This window comes from Limulus polyphemus, unplaced genomic scaffold (genome assembly GCF_000517525.1).
Source record: "Limulus polyphemus unplaced genomic scaffold, Limulus_polyphemus-2.1.2 Scaffold5777, whole genome shotgun sequence".
Lineage (NCBI taxonomy): Eukaryota > Metazoa > Arthropoda > Merostomata > Xiphosura > Limulidae > Limulus > Limulus polyphemus.
The window spans coordinates 5,364-27,126 of record NW_013671387.1 but is presented as its reverse complement, the minus strand read 5'-3'; the positions used below and the strand labels follow the sequence as shown (position 1 = coordinate 27,126).

General features: G+C 35.9%; 1 protein-coding gene across 1 annotated transcript in view; it reads right to left on the bottom strand.

The window, feature by feature from the left end:
- LOC111089281 (DNA fragmentation factor subunit beta-like) overlaps positions 1–21,763 on the bottom strand; it is a gene marked incomplete at its 3' end in the record, with an annotated part of 53,414 nt that overhangs the window by 30,252 nt on the left and 1,399 nt on the right. The window contains exon 2 of the mRNA XM_022401490.1: positions 20,880–21,060. Coding sequence (XP_022257198.1) covers positions 20,880–21,056 — 177 coding nt within the window. The remainder of the gene's footprint in view (positions 1–20,879; positions 21,061–21,763) is intronic.

Below are 21,763 nucleotides of genomic sequence, written 5' to 3'. Positions count from 1 at the left end.
TATCGACTTCTTGAGAAGAATTCTAAGAAGAAAGTAAACCTACAGACATCGGTCTTGTTTAACAAAATCTGCCTACAAAAAAAATATATATATATATATGAGTACAATAACAAACTTTACCAGAGATTTTATGTTATGTTAAAGCTATATAATGGTCACCTCTTTAAAATTGCTGTATATTTTGTTTTCACACACTGCTAATGACACAAAGCAGTCACTATCTCAGTCTTTCTCTGGTGCCAGTGATGAATGTGAATCTTGTGAGGTTGACACTATTGAGCTATATTCTTGTGGTGATGTCACTGATGATATTCAAACTGGTTTACTTGAGCCTCAAACTGCTTCAAGCACTGACAACTTCATTCTTCCTGAACCATCATGATTGCATTGCACTACAGCAATCATACATTCAGAAATATGTCATGGTATTTCTTTAGTCACTGAGCCATGTATTGACATTAGCAATTAATTGACACAAAATCACTTGATGAAAAATACCAGCTATTAGTAATCTATCAAATGTTGAAAAGTATTCCTATTTTTATAAGCATGTGGCACCACCAAAAGTTTTTCCTACCACATTTTTACATGGGTAAAACCAGTTTAAAATAGCTTGGCTTGAAAAATATTTATGGTTATTATACAACCCAAAATTTGATAACATTTTTGTGGTCCTTGTGCTACTTTTCTTCTAGTGCATAGTCAATTTGATAAATTAGTACTTGTCAACAAATCATTTAACAAACTAGGTAAAACTTAGTTTATACTTTAAGCAGTCATTCTAAGCTTGTTTATCATCATGATTATATGTAGGCTGCTGATGCTTTGAAGGCTTCCATTGAACATCCATCATCCAGTAGAATTGATATTATTACCAACATTGGCCTTCAATCACATATAACTCAGAATGAACATATTCTGTCTGTGCCATTTTGTTTTTAGTAAAACAATGCTTAGCCATGTTGGGAAACCATGGAGCATTGGAAACAATAAAAAGCAACTCTGAGTACCACACTTTGTGAGTTGATAGCAGCAATATAGCACATCTTCTCGCACAAGAGCCATGTGCATCCATGCTATGTTCTTCTACTTGTGTTGTTTGAACTTTACCTTACTAGATCAAGATCCTTCAATTGCTCATTTCAGAGCACCTGAAACATCAACTTTGGCTTCCATGTACCAGTGGAGTCTTATTTTGCAGTTTGCATTCACTGCTGCTTAAACAGCCACAGTTTCACCTTCCACAGTGTCAAGTGTCAGGACATTCCAAAAATGGCCAAAGTCTTACTATGCAGAGAGAGAGTCCATCCATATTTCCATTTGCAAACTTGGGATATGAACTATAACAATGTCATAATTTTGCGATGTTGTTACTGCATGTGCTAGTTTGATACAATCCAAAAATACTGTGGACTTCTGACTTCATCATGGGTATAGGCCAACCTTTTACCACAGTCATCTTAGAGAGGTCTTTCAAAACTTTACCTCTCACCACAATGCTACCAAAAACTATACTTCCATTTGCATGAGCAAACATTTTCCTGGTTTAAGTTTCAAGCTAAACCTTTTTATGCACACGATTATTGTCTTCAGGTTCTCAGACATGCACTCTAAAGTGTGGCCCAACACCAAAACATCCTAACCATTTACCAGGCACATCTCCAATTGCAGCTCCTTGAATGTAACTCCATCAGATGTCCAAAACTAACAGGTGCATTACACAAGACCAATTGGTATGACACAAAATTTATATACACCATCTCACTTGTTAAAGGCCAGTCTTAACTCTACTTTCTTCATCCAACTCTACTTGATAGTGCATTAAACCAACAGGAGCTTTCTAATGTATCCAGATGTTCATCTATCAATGGTAAAGGGAAGGTATCAATTTAAGTTACCACATTCACTCATCTAAAATCAAAACAGAACCTTAGTGTACCTTCCCTTTTCCTGACAATCACTAATGGAGATGACCAAGCTCTTTCAAATGGATGCATGGCTCCATCCTGCAGCGTCTGCTGTAGTTCAGTGCTTGCAACTTCCACAGTTCTTCAAAAAAGCTGGCACAGTGGTTGCTATATTGGATGTACATCATCTTTGTCTATATGGTGCTGAGTCACTGTTGTTCAACCCAATTGATCACTTCGTCCCAACAAACACATAAGAGTATTCATCCAATAAGTAACTATATTACTTTTGTTGTATTGGGTTTAGATTGTTAACCTTAGGTATGTCAGTAGCCTCCTATTTGCTTCTGTCAGAATTGCAACAGGCACAACCCTAGCATTACCACATGTATCAGTTACTTCCACTTTGTTTATTGTGCCTACAACCATTACAGTGTTTATTTGCATAACCCATCATCCATAGTTATTGAGCAACACTGAGAATTCATCCCTTGTTAGACTGATCACTGCCCAAGTTAATGCTGCCTGCTCACTGGACAGGAAACATTCTATTGGATGTGTGTTCTACAACTGAATTACACAGCACTGACAAATCAAGATTTGTCCAGATTAAACCATGGAAAAACATCCCTTTTGCAATATACACTTGCAGTCTACTGTTCTTGGGCTCTATCTGAGTGGCACTGGATGGTATTTCAGGCAAAACTTACAGATAAACTTCATATCACATCCATCCCAAGGATGTTGGTTCTAGATATAAGATCAGAAAAATGACTAATTTGTTCTTTGGGCAACAACTTTTATACTGAGCTGGAGATCTTCTCCTCTAACACCTGTTCTATCATCATTTGCTAGAACAAGTTGGTATTCACTGGCAATAGAGGTGGTTTCACTTGGAGGGATTGAAAGATTCCAAGGTCCAGTGGTATCTTTGCCACTCCTGCATCTATCATGAAGTCATCCTATTACTGTTGCAAATTTACTGATACATACTAAGCTCCACACACACTTAAAGAGCTGGGCTGATCAATTAATTCTTTGGTACAAGCTGTTATCCCCAAAACTGATGTCCAAGCCCATCTTTGGTTCCATTAGATTTCCAGGGCATTTGCAGCAGTGTCCATTTCTTGCTGCTGATCATCCCAGATCTGCTGACCAAATAGCCAGTATTGATTCCCTTGCTTACTTTACTGCTAGGTAAAGTTCTGACACTGTAGTTGGGCTGGCATTTCCATTTGATGGAGGCTGCTGATTGATATCCCTCTTAGAGCCTGATACAGTGGAAGTACCTGAGTTGCACCATCTGCCAATAAAATTGGCACTACAGTTTCCACTGTTGCCAGTCTGAAGTGACTATTTCAAAGCATGCTGTCATGGACACTGCTTCTTTGATAGGTGCTGTCACATAAGTTCACAGGAATTTCATTCAATAAACTTATTGACAAGGATGTCTTCCTGATCACCTGAGGCCATTCTCAGGTATGCCTTCCCATGAAATTGGCATACAACATTCGAGTAGGCAGCCACTCCTCTTCTGTGTCTTAAACTCAGCCTAATAAATTGCCTGACTCTCCAATGGGTCAAATTGGTGATGCAGCATGTACACAATTACTTCCCCAGTCATCCTGCTTCTACTCTTTTAGATGTTTATCAGAATCAAGAGTCAGACCATCTAGGCTCAGGACCAGATGTTGCACAGCATGTTCATGAACCCATTCATTGGTGATCTCCTTTCAATATTTAATGAACTGATTCACCTTCTCTCTTTTCATCCCCTTGAACATCAGAGGCATAATATACTTGGTTTACTCAGATGAACCTGTGTGCCAGACCACAGACTCTTTTTCTTATAATCCTAAAAATACCAACAGGAAATGCTTCTAATGCTTTCACTTCTGAATGGAAGCTGCTTACAGTAATTCTGATGCCACAACATGCAGTCAGTCCATATTCAAGGGCTAGAGGGTGATGAGCTACTCACAGTGGCATATTGTACAGCCCTGCATGACTGCAGGTATCACAATCTTTCATCAATGTCATAAGAAACTCTACTTCCTGAAAAGTACTCTACCCCCCTGGATCATGGTCTTCACCAATGAGTGCCTGTTGCTTCATCTGACAGGGAGACAACTCTGACAGAGCTAGATCTGCTGTGCTCCGATTGGCAACAGCCTAGAAGTTCAGGAAACTTGCCTATGTGGTCTGAAACTCACTAGTCACCATTCCATCCTGATAAATTTTAGTTTTCCATGTTTCCCTTCCACCAAGTTCAATTACCAGGGCACCATTTGCTTGAATGGTCTGAGTACTACAGATGTGTGAAAATCTCAGAGTCAGCAATTGCAGACTGACAGATGTCAAATATCCTCATAACAATGGCAAAAGTCCTATGTCAGAGATGACTTCTTAACTCAACATCTCTTCGGTATGACTCTCTCTCTCTCTCCATTGGTACATTCTCCCTTTCAGCTGTGAGAACTTCTATGTCCAAAAAATGTCATTCTTTTTCTAAAAAGCATTCCCTAAAGAGGGAATTCAATAAAAGGCTAATACACACACATATCACTTCAGAAAATCTGCAATAAATTTTGATGTCATTTCTCCTTCTCATTTATTTGTGATATTTTCAAGTGAAACCTTTTCCATCTAGTGTAAGATAATTAGACCTGCTAGCAACAATGGATTCACTCAGGAAATATGGAAAGTAATTCTGAATCTTATAACTGAGTTTCCCTAGTTTGTATTTATAAAATAGAGATTTGGACAAATGTAATAAGAAATTGAATATTTTAAAATAAACAAAAAGATAATGAAGTATATATATTTGCATATACAAAATCACAGTCATTTTAACTGGACTGTGCTTAACTCCACAACTTTCTCTTACAATAGACTTCAACTGAGCTAAGCATAATGATCTTAAAATAAGTCTACTCAAGGAGCTCCAGGTAGAACTGAACTACGAAAGTAAGTCTGAATTCAACAGCAAAGCTTGAATTCTTTATCCAATCAATAGTATTACCTTCTCAGCCTTGTTCTCTCACAGAATTGGTCAGCTTTTACCTTTAGACAATATCAATTTGGTCAGCAAAGAATAGTACAGTGCTAATCCTTTCAATCCAAATGCTATATCTTCTGCAATATCCCTCTCTGGCAGTACAGACATCACCATAGATATGAAAGAAAAAAAGCAACTAGAACAAGGCAAACTCACCTTTTGTGAACTATATGTTTATAGTAAAACTAAATAAAACTGTAAACTTCTCACATACTAAAACAGATGGAAAACCACATGCCTACATCAAATAGATTTAGTGTATTTTGTTTAAAAAAGGCTTTGGTAAGGTGCCTTACAAAATCACATCTGTAAGGGTTGGGGAAAGATGAGTTAACTGGATAAGATAGATCAAATGGTTATTACACGGGCCTGCAAATATAAACTTCATAAAAATTGTTTTATTTTTAATAATGGATTTTCCATAATTCAGCTACGCAGATTTCAAAAATAATGTTAATTTTTTGTCTATCATATAAGGACTTTTTTTTACAAATCAGGAAGAAAATAACTCTTACTTAGATCAAATTATCATTTCACTTACAACAATGAACATTTCTATTATTATGTTTGTTAACAAAAATACAAACATACTGAAGAAAAGGGAAGAACACTGATATTAAACGAATATGCATCCTCATTCATTCCGATTTTTTTGTGAAATCTATGTCTTTTAGTCTCACAACTATGTGTTGTGGTCTTTCTTTTATGTATTGCATTATGACGTTTTGTGAAAAATCTGTACTTGATGGGAAAAAAAATGAATATTATTTTCGGATTCAGTGTATAGAAATTTCTATAGAATGTGTAAACATTTCAAGACAATAAAACCATGGTAGGCCTGTGTTATTAATACACAAATTAAACTGGAAGCCTGTTACTACTAGAATGTGTTTCATGGATCAGTGATTGATCTTTTGCTCTTTCTTATTTATATTACTCATATTGATAAGAATTAATAAGTAAAGTTTCTGATGACAATAAACTTAGATAATTCAAGCATTTTGGCAAATACTGCACCTTTCACAATAGCAAGTGCATTTGGATTATTATAATTGGATCACATTTCATTCAGATGGGAACCCACTCAATTACATAACTGAAGAAAAGCATCTTGACATAATTGTGGCTAAGTCACTAGTCATTGAAGCAATGATCTGTTACTAGTAGTAAAGCTAATAGGTATTTAAGATGTATTTACAGACATATAAAATTTGTATACTTATTATTAAGTACAAAGCTACACAATGAGCTATCTGTGCTTTGTACACTATGAGTATTGAAACCCAGTTTTTAGCACTATAAACCTTCAGCTTACTGCTGAGTCACTGAGAAAGCAACAAGTCAAAAGAGATAATTACCTTTCAAGCTTTTAGTAAACATCAAGTCTGTTGTACATACACAAACACACACACACACAAAAAAAAATAGATTTTTTAATAAAGTATTTTTATCAAAGATTTGTCTGTGAATTTAAGCTTGAGTAAATGATAATGTTCATGCTAACAATAAAAATATTTCTTTTCATCTTACAGTTTTCATGTTTCATTTGCAAGCCTCTGGAACCCCTGAAATAAATATCTTAAGTTTTTTGTGGGTAAAACATGACACTTTATCTCTTATTTTCCCTAACTTAAAACTAACTGTAGCAATGTCATCTGTAACAAAATTGGAAAAAAACTTTTTTCTAGGATGATTGCAGATTATAACAGACAATCGTAATTACTTATCCTCAACAATCTCAGGCTTGTAACAGTTTCACATCTGTTTTTATCTAATTTTATCATTTTACTGCATTTTGTACTTTATTTAATTAGTGTAACAAAGCAATAAATCACCTAGTAAGAGCTTAGTGTAAGTTAGGGTAAATAAAATATCAATTTACATCACATGAATGCATTTCTTGTGCATTGCTTGAGAAATTACATTTTTTTCACTGATTTCAGTTTATTTATCCTTTGTAAACCACTCCCTTTGAAACCTAACATTATCTGTGGGATGTATAGTTTATCTGTTGCAAATCAGTTGTTATAATAAGTAGCTTTCATAAAAAAATATTTTAGTTTTTCTACGTGAGAGATTGCATGAACAATATTTATATCTATTAGAAAATACTAATCTGAAACTCCTGAACTCTTGCAATAATTACATACACTGTAATATATAAATATACAATGCATTTTTCACTTCCTATTCGGTCCTTGGAGGTAGCTGTAATGCTGCATGTTGTGCAACAATGTAAACAGTTGTGTCCTCCAATGGTAGGTCAGGTGAAATTTTGAGGTTACAACCTCTTTTAGGTTTGAATGAGAATGACTAGTCAATGGTTGCACTAGTTACTCTACTTAAATCCATTACCTGTGAAGTAAGGAACATTAGTTTTAAACAAACTGGTATATGATCTACAAGAAAGCAGTGAACTTACAATCCAGTAGAAGTGACAATCCAGTGTCTAAGCAAGTACACATACACTGTGTTTGTGTTAAATAAATAAAGCTTGTTTATTTGTATTTTACATACTGTCAAGTCTCTACCTCATTTTCATACACTCAGTCAAAGTCAGAGAACTCATCATTACTGCACAGCAAATATGTTGTTGAATGTTCTTTTATTTTGTGGATATATCCAGTAATTCCAAGGGAAATTAGTTTCATCTGAAAATACCAAAGATTGGATAAGAAAGAGAAAATTTTGTACCGTGACCAGAGGATATCTTATTATGGAATTTTCTGTTTTTTGCTGATGTGTTTATTGACCTATACTCCTATTCTTGTGTTATTTAAGTTTAAAAAGGCTTCATGTTATGGGGAATGGCATTTTTTGCATTCAAGGAACTTATTACCAAATGGAAGAGTTGATCACTGAAGGAGGATGGATGTATAACAGGGTTGTTGAGTCTAGGTGAAGTCCTCTCCTGGAGACTGGACTTTCACCAATACTGCAAAGTACATGACTTCCATATTCTTGCAACCAATGATTTCAGAAGGAGAGTCACTAATGTATAGTGAACCCAGAATGGCTGCTTATGCTGTCCCGCTGAGGACTGTTCTGAATGAGACAGAAGCACAGATATATGGAGATTATTGAGGTGTTGTGACATCTGGCTATCTGAGACTGAACAGGGAGGTCTCACAGGTATCCCAGAGTTTTGATAGCCAAAAAACTCAAACTCAGCTCTGGTTAAAGCCACTCAAGGATAATGAGGAGAGACTGGAGATACTGTTAGTGGGCAAGTCTGCCAACAGGAGCAATCTCACCAGGAAAGTGAAATGGCAGGCACTAAATGGAGAAGTAAGTGAACCATGGGGCAATGGTGAGCCTCTCCAAGCTGTGAAGAATAATGATGACAAGTTTGTGGAAAGGCTACCCAGTGAAACAATGAGTTGTCAACAGGATGCGAGAGATCTCACATTTACAGATGCATTTGCTGCAGTACAAAGCGTTAACTTTAAACTGGTTGCAAGAGAGTAAAAAGCCATGCAGCAGTAGATGTAGTGGTTATACCTTGAACTGACCATTCTATACAAGCACGCATGTTACACAAAGCTTGAGCTAAGCTGAGGATTAACCAAATACCCAACTTTACTGGTACTGTGATGAAACCAAGTGAGTATTTAGTAATAGGGCAGGGCTATCTCAGTCTTCTCAAGGTTTACATAGTGCAGCCCAGGCTGATGCTTCCACTTGGATGTTATCCTGGAATAGAGGAGCAAAGCATTTGCTTTACCTGTGGAGCACTCAGTCACTTCTGAGGAAAATGGCTGTACCTTGCCAGGCATCAAGGTAGATAAGGCTACTGATTTTGCCAAATGGTTCAACCTGTGCAGAATCCCAAGAAAGGGTGATGAACAATTTCTCTACTGCTCTGAAAAACTAATGGAGATCAAGTTGGACCTGGCCACTAACTTGAGGCAATACAATGAACAGCTTGCACCAAATGGTTTGATGATCAGTTCAGATCTATCAGTGGTAGGTTATGTGCCTGTCAGAATATAATGGCAAGAAATAAGAGTTCCTGGTTCATACAAAAGAGCCCAGAATACTGATATACTTTGCCTTATATCAGAAGGTCTGAGGGAAACCACCACTCAATCCAGTTGATACTAACTTCATTCTGGCAAATGGAGATAGATATGAATAGATACGACTCTCTGACTATATCTAGAAGGCATTACTCACAAAATGAAGGTAGTTGTCATCAACTTTGGTTCTAGCATCAGCATCCATGGGATGGATGTACTGCACAGCTTAGAAGTTAGTTTCAGCTGTGCAACAGGTGACCTGATATTTTGTGGGAGATTTATATAAGATTGCACCAGAAACAGTGCACTGCACAAGTGTACATGTTGGCAAAGAAGTCACAGTTACTTCCATATAAACAAGTGGCATCAGTGCCATGTAATGCAGTTACAGAGCCCAGGTGTTAAATAAACAGCATCACCTTGGGTAATTATCTTTGCAAGGAAGGATGAATTCCCTCTGTTATTCTGCAATTATTGGGGATCATTTATCCAGCTTTATGCTAGGATAGTCACTGACACATTCAGTGAAGTGAAAAGTGGCTGAGACTAGTGGTACCACTATAATTGCATCTGTTGTGCCATGTCAAAAAGCACATGGTTACCAACACATCTGAAACTGCTATTTTAGGAATGTGCAAATAATATAGACTAAATGCAATGGCATTAGCTAAGGAACATGTTGGCTGAATATGTTGATATATTTGTGGGACCAGATGGCAACTTGGGTCAAACAACAGTCACGATATAGCACAAGGAACGTGTCCAGCACTGAGGTACAGTGGATATTAGAGGATGGAATCATACAGCCTTCAGAGACCTTGGTTGCCTCCAGTAGTGACCGTCAGAAAAAAAGGCAGATATGTCCTGGTTCTGTATTGATTTTAAATGGGTTAACACTTTTCAACTACCTTGAAAAAAATTAATATCTGTATGCATTGGAAAAAGCCTGATGATACAATAAAGAGGCAAGACCCTGAAAATGGTATTCTAGAGAATAAAAAAGCAGGCAGAAAACTGAAAGAAGGGAATTCTATGTTCATGTGCAGGAAGGTACATTCCTCCATCTCATTGTATATATATATGCAATATCCACAGATCCTGTTAAAATAGCAGTGTTGCAAGTTGGACAAAACCAGTGACCAAGCAAGAAGTTTCCAGTTTCCAAGATTTTGTCTTATATCAATGACTTGTGGCCAACTTCTCCAACATCATTATTAGCTAAGGGATCAAGAAATGTGAGCAAGCATTTCAACACCAGTGATGGTGGAAATTGGAGCAGTGTTATTGCTTATGGCTCCTGAATGCAAATACTGTATGACAAAGAACTGCTTGCAGTTGTTTTCATAAACACTATTGACCTTACTTGTATGGTAGAAAATTCACAGTTTAAGTGGATCAAAACACATTATCACTTAAGCATACAACATGGAAATGCCAACAGATTACCTTGCTGTATGGTGATAACCTGTCAGTCCATTGAATTTCCAAACCCTGGACACTGTGTAGAAGTTGAAGCCATTTCTGCCATAGTACCAATAAACCATACAGTAGGAGATTCCACTAGTGGATGGATGCCACAATTAATGCTTTGAGAGCTTTGGAAAGAACAAATGAGGGTCCAGATCTAGCATGATCACTACTTGCCATGCAGCAAGGTAATGCATGACCAGCTGAAATTAAGAAACATAACAAGGACACAAATAACTTATGGAATTCATAGGAACAGTTATAAGTGCAGGAAGGTGTGCTGTACCATTGTTATTATTCATCAAGCCAAGGTTCCCAGCCTGTGTTACAATGAGTTTGTTTGTAATTAAGCACAAACAACACAATGGGCCATCTGTGCTGTGCCCACCACAGGTACTGAAACCCAGTTTTTAGCATTGTAAGTCAGTAGACATACCACTGAGCAACTAGGTTATTTTACAATTAGTAATCTCCAATAGTTTTAGGTTCAAGATTCTCCAGAATTTGCAAAATAAAAAAACTGTAGGGCACTAAAGGCTACTCACAATTCTGTTAATGTTTGATAATGGTTCTATTAGCTGCATTTGAGTCAAGACATCCAGTGCTGGTGTCAACAGTGTACAGTGTGAAGCATGCAAAGAAATATCTGTCCTAATCAGAGTAAACTCCAACAGAACTGTTGGTTCTTCTCCATGTAGAATAGCCTGGGTATTGCTGATCTGCTGCTGGAGATGGAATGAGGTTAATTTCTATGTACTTGTGGCCATTAACTACTTCACAAGGTGTATCTAGACTTAACTGTTGGTCTATAATGACAACAAAATCTGTGACTGATGCATCTAATGCCTGTGATGGATCTCACAGTTATCTTTAATATTCAATTATTACCTCTGTGTGTGTTTGACAGCAAGATTTCTCAAAAATGGATTTAAACAAAAGTTGGAATACATTTGGACTCTGACCCAACTTAGATGTATAGTTTTTGGAGGGTCTAAGTCAGAAAAATCCAAAACATCCCTAACTTAACATGGGGACCAATTTCTCACACTGTTTCTGCACTATAACTCAGACAAAAATTATTATATTTTGATGAAACTTGGTGGACATAAGTAGAATATTATTCCTCATTGTCCTGCCAAAACAACAGACATATGGACACAATTTAATATTTTTGAGAGCCAAGTATGATCATTGCTGTGTGGCAAAGGCATGTGCTCTACTGAGTGCCCCTCTAGTTCTAAAACTTATAAGTGTTGGGTGTGATGAGGAATTTCATTTTATCACCATCGGTCTGATGGTTTAGTAGTGGGTAATACAGACTGTCAAGTATATGCTTGCTGATAAAGTTAGAAAAAAAAATACATTTATTCTCCAGATAATAATAAAGAATTTTTTTCTGACAATGTTTCACCATTATGGCTTCATCAGTGCTAGTAGTACAAAAACTATTTGATGTGAAAATATACATAAAAGTCATTTTTTCCTTCCTTTATTCCCAAAATTTCTAAGTCACTTTAGTATGTACTATGTGTTCTTTAAAACAAGAAAATACACTGCTAAGTTTGCTAATCCTGATCAAACCAACTGGTATGAGCACTTACTGTACATCATCATGGCATACCTCTCAACTGAAAAGAGATCAACAGGATTGCCAAACATTGTCTTGTTTGGCCAGGATTTCTTGCTACCTGTAGACGTGATGTATGGTCCTCACACAACCCACAATATTCACAAATTCAAAGCCTACATTATCTAACATACACACACAGATTTGCACATTAACAGCTACAAAAGCCCATCAACAGAAGAGATGGTACGATAAGACAGCAAAGGAACAAACAAATCAGCATGAAGAATGGCTTTGGCATGTGCCTACAGTATGATTTAGCAATACCTCATTTTGTGGTTTCATAAGCCAGTCCATCAACATTTAAATTACAGCAAAAAGTGTGCAAAAGCCTATTTTGCTTGTTCACTAGCTGTGTCCATATGCTACTGATGAATCTCTTGTGAACCGCTTAACCAGGAATCATAGGAGGAGGCTGATGATTCACAGGAGAATGAGAGCACTATTATATCCTACTCCAACTCAAAAAATGAAGAAAGAGTTGAGAGTATTTATAATGCCATTCAAGATGAAACAGGTGAGAATGTGCTGGATCTCAAGGCAAGAGATAGTTCTGGTAGTTGTTCATACTACCAATGACAGCCCTTTATCGGAACGTTTAGAATTAATGCCAATTAAACAACTAGATATGTCATTTGATTGAAAAATCAATAACTGAAAGAAAGTGTTGCATTTCTTGCCTTCCAAGCTATCGAGTGGTATTCATCATACAATGTGTTCACTGCATTGTGTGACTTCCACTTGATTATCAAAAGCTAGTGCAACTGGTGACAGTAGAAGTAATGCCTAGTGCATCAGCAGTTTTACAACTAGAGATGATAGCCAGGAATTTGAAAACTCAGCAGAAAGGACTTTGCAACTCTTGCTTTTTTAAATATATCAAGTGATTTTTTGAGGAGAATGCTGTCTGACATTTTATGAAAATCATTCTGTTGATTTGGCTAAACGGTGGTAGTTCAATGGAGTATACTACATGGTCCTTTCTGTATTCTCCTTCATACACATGAAATGTGTATGTGACTTCTCCATGTAGAGTGAAGGAGTTGTGTTTCCTCTGAGTATAAATTGTTACCCACTGTAGTAACACCACAATCTCGACTTATGAAAATTTTTGCTGAAAAATCTTAGGTTGGCTGAATTTTGTTGGTGATTATTTATCTTGTGATGTCTGAAAAGAAACGTGTTGAGTTTTACAATTTCTAGATGGCAGCTCATTAATGTTCTACAGCTATCAAAACCTAGCATTAAGAAACTCAAGACGGTTGCCAAAGTAATTTGTGTGAGAGCCAGAGGCAGTCTGTTTTAAGCTATTGGTGCATGTAATATACAATAAATATCTATGTGGTCTAACATACCTGTATGAACATTACATAAAATCATTTATAAGTGTTGTATAACAGGTGGTTCACTTACACAAAGCACAATTAAACAGCTTGTGAATGGAAACAAAAGATTTGACATGGATGTTAAGGGCTCATTATATGAAATTAACTGTGATTATTGACATGATGTATTATTTAGTAATGCAGTGTACCTATTATCTTGATCAATATCTGCAAGAAAATGTTTCAAATTTGACATTAAAACATTCAGCATGATACAAGTTTTTCATGGAGGAATAAGATTAACAAAGAAATTTATGCTACATCTGAGAGAAGTTTTACCTGTTGTTTTTAGGTGCAAGATATTTCTATTGGATCAAATTGATATATTTATGTGTGTGTGTGTGTGTGTGTGTGTGTGTTAAATTATATGTAAATGAAATTCACAGACAGTAGCTTGGATATCATATCAAATGTAAACTTTGTAATTAATCTTTTATTTGGCTATGAGGGAATATTTTCAACTATGCAGATTGAATATTTAGTAAGCATGCAGTTATCTAAATACCTTAACATTATTTCAGCACAGGTTGCAGTTAAAAATACATGTAAGCTCTAAGTGTATAGGTGGTAACAATTGTATGGTGAAACTCTGAAAGCTGCACCTAACTAGTGCTTAATTTGTATCTAGAAGAAACACATAAGAGAGAAAGGATGTAAGCATTAAACAGTTTTAACAGTGAGAAGTGAAGGTTGGCAGCTACTAATCCATGCCAGCTCATGTGCATGAACTAGCTTAGCAGTCTCAACTTCATTTCTTTCCTACTGCAATTGGGTGTTCATGTAGCAACCAGATAGTACATGAGGAAATGGCCATTGACATGGGAATGACAATTAGGGCAACATAGCTATATTCATTGGTCAAGCAGAGACCGATTGAAACCTGGGGACAAAGAAGTTCACAAATGTTAGTGATACATCTGCTATTGGCAAATACAGTGTAGGCAACATGAAGCCTGTATAAATGTCATTGGACCAAGATAATCATTTCATTATTTTATCTTTAAAGATAGCTTTTAGAAAAGGTTTACAACCTAGACTTGGATGACAAGGCAACACCTGTCAAAAGAATAGATCCCATTATCAGTAGATAAAACTAGGGTTGCTTGAAAATAAAAACATAAATGAAAGGAAGTGACAAGACTTACCCTAGTCAAAGGCAAACAGACATGTATAGAATTGACACGGGAGGGATATGATATCCATCAGAGGAAGATACAGCCAGATACAAGGAGTGAATTGGACAAAGAAGCCAATCAAGATCAGAATGGGAATACCAGTTGGAAATAGAAGTTAAGAAATGAATGTGAAAGCCAAATATCCTTCAGATGCAGCATAGGCCTGAGGGGAATATAGTATGACATAAAAGGAATGGCAGAGGAAGCAGGTAAGATGAAAGGCAGAAATATCTGATGGACAATGTTTGCAAAGAAGAAGAAGGAAATACATCTTGAGGGAGAGATGATAGACAGAATATGAAGACAAAGGGAGGACAGGAAAGGCATAAGGGACTACAATGAAATCCCAATTAAGGAAATCAAATGAACATGGAAGACACGACTTAAAAGGAGGGAAATGACAGGGAAAGACAAAACCTGGAGAAAAGAAACGTGTTCCACGAGGCTGCTGGATAGCTAGACATGGTTGATGTTGACAAGCCTTTTTCAAACAACCAGGTGAAGAAAAGGGAAGAATGAGAAACATAAGGGTAAGAAGGACAGAAACCATGTCGAAGAAACCAAAGGCAGAAGGTATACCATTTCCTGTGGTAAATGGACATGGAAGAAGGTTTAATGAATTGGAAAAGGAAAAATGCAACACATGAAGACAAAGGCCATGAGTGATGACAGAGTGTGGTGACATCTGGATGAACAACGTCTGACTAAGGTCAACAGAATAGGGACCGAGACACAGGTAATGGTAGGAGAGGTTGACAAGGTTGGAGCAGTGAGAATGGTGGTTGTACTGGCCAATATGGAACCACCAGTAGGTGAAGACATGGAGTGGTTTGGAATAATGACAGAACTCTGGAGAGGAGTCGAATAGAAGGATAAGCATAGATGTAAAGACCCCTCCAAGCTTGACAGAATTTGACCATCCCCAGAGTGGGCAGATATGGAACAGAAGACCAAAGGGAAGGAAGTTTGGTGTGTGGTGAAGGCATATATGAAGTATGTATCCCTAGCTGAGAACACATCCACCTAAAGACCTGTGGATCAAGGGACCACTCTGTGAGGAGAATATTGTTGGGAGAAGATAATTGATCAACCACCAGATTCAGGGAACCAGGAAAATGGCAAGCTAAGACCACAATATGGTGACTGTGGGCTCAGAAAGAAAATCCAGGATCTTAATACACAGACCTGGAATTGGTACCCCCTCCTGGCTCTGTGATATAAGTGACCACTGTGGAGATGTCAGAATGTACCATAACCCCTGAGGAAGAAAGTGTGACAAAGTTTAACAAACTGCCAAAGGTTTCAAAAAGGTGATATGGTGAAAACTCCTTGATCGACTAGAGACCGGAAATATTCAGGGAGTCAATGTAAGAACTCCAACTCTCTAAATACGAGTTCATGAACAGATGTAAATCTGGACGAGATGGAGTAAGAAGCAACTCTGCTGTGGTCTAGTCTCTGTCTAATCACCAAGACAGGGATCCGAAAAGTTCCACTGTTATAGTGTCCACCGAACGGATTGCATACAAGCCCAACCCATGGGAATGACAGCATTTAAAGAAGCCCACATCCCCAAAGAGATAGAATGTATAAGGCTGTAAGAAATGTGAGGTGACTTGTGAACTGCCTGTTCCAAACCCAAAGATAAAAAAGAAAAGGCTAGGCCAGACTGAGAATACCCCTCCAAGTGATCAGGGTATTGAGTGGGGGATAGAACCGAGTTCTCTACTATCACCAGGAATCCTACCCATGCTGCTTCTTGTAAGGGCAAATGAGTAGGAAGAAGCAAGCAGGAGCCATTCATCCACAGAAAGAAGGCTCAAAGAGTGAAGATGTCAGGCAAGAGTTTATACTCCTCAAAAAAAACACAAAGAGCCAAGGTTGGTCCAAATGTTAAAGCCCCAAACAGGAACACTCAAGTTAGAGCAATAAATAACTATCGATGATGTGGGCACTGTGGGGAAGAACTTCGAATTGTAGATGATGAGGAGAAAGTAAGGTTTCTACTATTACCAACACAGGAAAAGAAACCAAAGCATAAGCTCAGCCATACAAATGGGAAAGAAATGAACACATCAGTGATATAACAAACAAACAAAATTTCAGTCCTACACTGACAAAAATTTTTAACAACAACGAAAAAAATATTCAGATACAGCAATGAATTATATATTACTAGTAGTAGTGATGGGTAATGTACAAGCTATTTAAACATATCTAGTTAACAAAGTACTTATAAATATCAAATGCACATTCCATCTAAATTTATCTAGTCCACAAAATACATACTAATAATGAACATACAAACCAACAAAAATTACCTAGAAAACACATTAATAATCAACATCTAATTTATATTTCCTCTAAATTAACATACATGAAAAAGACACGTAATTAAGTCCTATACTGATGAAAATTAGGATAAGGCACATAATTAACAACAGAACAACAAATTAGATGTTACTAGTAGTAATGATATTTACCTTGCAAACAAACTAAACACACCTAGTTAAAGTACTTATTAATAACAGACTAATAAACCCATGAAATTTGCCAAGTCTACAAAGTACGTAATATTAAGAAACATGCAAAGAAATTAAATTTACCTAAAAAAACAAAGTAATAATCAATATCTAACTTATAATTCATCTAAATTAAATCAGGTGACAAAGGACACAAATATCTAACTTACCAAAGTTTGAGCACTTAGGATGTGAAATATTGAATTCTCCCATCTATAAACAAGGACAAAGTCACACAAAGAGCAGCTAAGCTGCACCTAGCATTGGTATACCAACCAGGTGTGAAATTTACATGTTGAAAAACTTGCCAGAAGATTCCCTGGCAGAACTGGAAGCAATAGGAAGAAATGAGAAGAACAATTCTCCACCAATGTGAATGATGTGGTGGCACAGCAACTGGTGGAAGGTGTAAACTCCTGAAGAAGTGTAAAGTGTGATAGACCAAATAAGAAGGTGCCAGAAAAAGAGAGTCCAAGTTGTCTTCTCATTGATTGTATTCTTCATCAGAAACACTGTCACTTTGAAAACAAGAATAAATTGCCAGCCAAACATATGAATCTATCTCCCTGTGAACTAGGGCCTGTACTTCCTCTGCAGGTAAAGTCAAACCCAATTCATGCAAAGTCGTACCAGTAGCATTTTGGAATGTACTTAGAATTTCCAAAGTTAATACATGGATTGCAAATTCATACTAAGATATTTAGTAACTCATTACCAAGAAATAAATGCAAAAAAATTGTTAAAACAAGTAAATGCAAATATAGTAAAACAAAACTGTTGAAAAAAATTGAAATGGCAAAAAATGATGTTCATGAATGGCAACCACATGTGAAAAAACACCCGTTTAAACAATGATGTGCCAATCAAGAAAGTGAGGATTGAGCAGAAATAGCAGAGGGAGCTAGCTGTGCCAATGTAGGTGGCACAATACTATTGGTGTAGTCACATGATATATTCATGTTCAGAGATGGTGCATAATTAATGTAGTATATAGACTGGTGTGGTGATCGCAAAAACTTTCTTAGCAATGCTTTGAGGGCAGAAAAAGATTGAGATAGCTTTGTGTAAATGAAGGTAAGACCATACTGGAAGAATCTTCTACTGATTAAAACATATGATTCTGTATGAACACATGAGGAAAAGAAACAAATATCAGAAGCAGTTTTGGAGAAGTATATGGCAAAAGTAGTAGCAGCAGTATACCCCCAATGTATGCATTGTTCTCAGGGTGCTACTTACTGTTTCATTGATTGTTAACTATACAGTGAGAACTTTCTTCTAAGTTCAAATTGATTAAAATATATAAAGTCCATCCACATCACATGACCATCTCACAGAGCAGATCACACTGTCCATCAAAAGGAAATGTTATAAGAATGTTACCTGAAGAAGTCTTTTTCCTTATGCTTATAAATCATTGTTTACTTACCTATTACTATATTAGCATAATGTGCTTCCTTACTCATGTTAAAAGGAGGTTGAGTTTCCAAAATGCAGATAAAGAATTTGTATCAAGGGCAAGTTAAAGTAAGTTGTCAAACTTTTATAACTGTAACAAAAGCAAGTGGATGCAAAAACATACATGTCTAAGCAGTAACATTTTTCAAGCACTGTAAGGCAAGAATTTATTTTTCTTTGGGGGTGGAAGAAGTAGGAGAAACTACGAGGGCCTCTGGTACACATACATAGGGAAGAAAAACATGAAAAGCAAACTGATCTTTTATTTCTATTAAACTGGTCTTATGAACACTTTTAAAATCTAAAACTAAACATTGAATTCTTGCATATTAACATTTAATAACATATCACAATTGTTTTTTACTGTAAAGACCTTTCAGTCCCTGTGTGCCATTCATTTTAAAGCTGAAATCATTTGTCTTTTAGTAGTTATAGACAAAATTGTATAGCTTAGAAAAGGGGCACTTTTGAGACATAAGAAGAGAAAAGGCAAAGGCTTGAGCCCACCAAGACCCCCCACCCACCTGTGCACATCACTGTATCTAAGTAGGTAAGTCGAATGTCCTAATTTTATCATCAAAATTTATGTATTGAAGGAGACTTACAATTCAATAGCACAAGGTTCATAGAATTTTATTATGACTCCACTGTTATCTGGTGAAACCATGCAAACAGATACTATACATTATAGAGAACTCACTGAAATTTTCAGATCATACTAATAATAAAGTAAATTTTAGAAGATCCACTGAACTATAATATATGGGTAGATGTACAGGAACATTTAGATCTCTTAATGGCAAGGCCTTGTACTGTATAGTGCCCGGGCTAGGTGTGATCTAGTGGTTAACATGCCAAGTAAGTGAATCTGGGAATTTATTGTTTGTGATTTACTGCCAGAGAAAAAAGTTAATAAGGACATAAGAATTTCAAAACACATGCAGTATATGGTAAGGAATCTGTCCAAGCCAAAGCAAGTTTGTGATTTAAAGTTACAATGAATTACAATCTACAGTACTATACAGTTCATTTGAGAGACAGATGTACCTGCTGCAAATTTATTCTAAATCTCGATGGATACAGTATGACTATATCATCTGACTACTGGCATATCTTAAATTCTAAACAGGCTTTTCTTTTCAATCCCACAAATGATTTTGCCACTATAATTGTTGCTCTCTCTCAAATTGGAACTCCAATTTAAGTTGTGTTAATCATAGTTACTTAACCCTGGACAATATATGCTAAATTCTGTAACATACTTCTATACCTGGGGTTTGTAGAACATCTTTGGCTTAAAAAGAAACTTAATCATTTACGATATTTATAATGATCTGAACTTGCAATCCAAATTTCAACCTTTGATGCTGTTTGAGGTGGAACTTGAAAGTACTGAAGGTTCAGGCTCATCACTGTCTGTACTGGTAAAATAACCATCACTTTTATGTTCAGTGGTGTATATTGATGCTGTAGAATGTAGTTTTAACTCCTTTATGCAGTTTTAACTCTTTTTTTATGTTTTTGTTGGATAATTTTATAAGTATGAGTAGTTAGATGTTGATATTCAGGGTGGGCTGATTTATTTGTTGAGTGATCTTGATGGGCTGAAAGTACTTGGTACATCTAAAGTGGAGCATTTTATTATATTCTTAAACCTCTTATTTATATCTTGAGTTCTTTTGTGTTTGTGTGTGATCAGATGAACAATATTAGGATATGAAAAAATGTATGTAGCATTATGAGATTTTCAAATAATTATAAACTAAAATTGTAAATTTAAGGGAGTTTAACTCACTTTTAAGGAAAGGCATGATAAATACTTACACAAGTACTGGCTTTGAGGGGTTTTTTGTTTAATTTAATTTAGTGTATGGGACAATCTTGATGTTGTCATTATTTGTAACATGATGTTATAGTTTGCTCATAGTACTTAAAATATTACAGAACTAAGAGTAATAAAGCAAAAACAATTTTATATATAGCTATACTATTGATATAAAACACTACCATAAGCAATCATTGACTGAATATTTTCAATTAATTTTCTTTTCTTTCTTTCCGATTTAAAATATTCAGTTGCATAATACAACCGACAGATTTGAAAGCTATTTGTGATTTTCTTCCTAGAAAATACCTGTTTTATTGATACATTTTCTTAAGTTCATAAATATCAAGATAATACATCTGTTTTCTTGTGCTTCCTACATCTAGTTGTATGACTACATCAAAGTTTAGAGATATTGATTTCATTACAGGCATACCTTAAACTCTAAACAGGCCTTTCTTTTCAATTCCATGAATGATTTTGCCAGTACAGTTTTTCTTCTCTCTTTACAAGATGACCTTTGAATCAAAAATGTTATAGGTTTAACTTCCAGGTTTTTATTCTCAGCCTTCCTTGTCCTTGGCATTTTCTCAACAGTTTGACTATGAAGCATTCACCTAAAAACATGCAATATATCATAAGAAATCTAAGCCAAAGCAACTAAGTGGTTCAAAGCTACAACAAATTATGATCTATACTACAAGACAGTTCCTTTGAGAAACAGCTGTACCTGCTTCATATTATTCTAAAGCTTATTGAAAAAGTTTGTCACTTGCTGTTGTGCCTTTGTCAAACATACTGACCTTATTCATTATCCTTGAACCATCTTATTTCTGTCACTGTTGATAACACCCAACAATACTTATCTCAGATACTTTTTTCCCAACAGTTTTAGATAAGATGTGAATAAAAGTTACATAGACATCAACTTGACATTCCTATATATAACAAAATTAACCCGAATTTTATTCAAAAATATTTTAATATTGTTGTCAGAGATTTAAGATCAATGTTGGAAAAAAAAGAAAGGAGTAGGTGTCTGAAAGACAGAAATCAAAACTGAAAAAGCTTTACTTTGATTTTTTCATGTTATTTAGCAGATCAAGTATTATAATATCTAGTTCAAAAGAAATCAGAAAAAAAAAACAGAACTAGATGCTGACCTGTCTGCTTTTGTCTCAATATATATATATATATATATATATATATATATATATATATATATAGCAGTACTTAATCTATTTAGAATTAGTAGGAAAGATCCTGTACTTACAATTAAGTAGTACTTTCCTTTACTTAAATCAATCTATTTAAAACGAA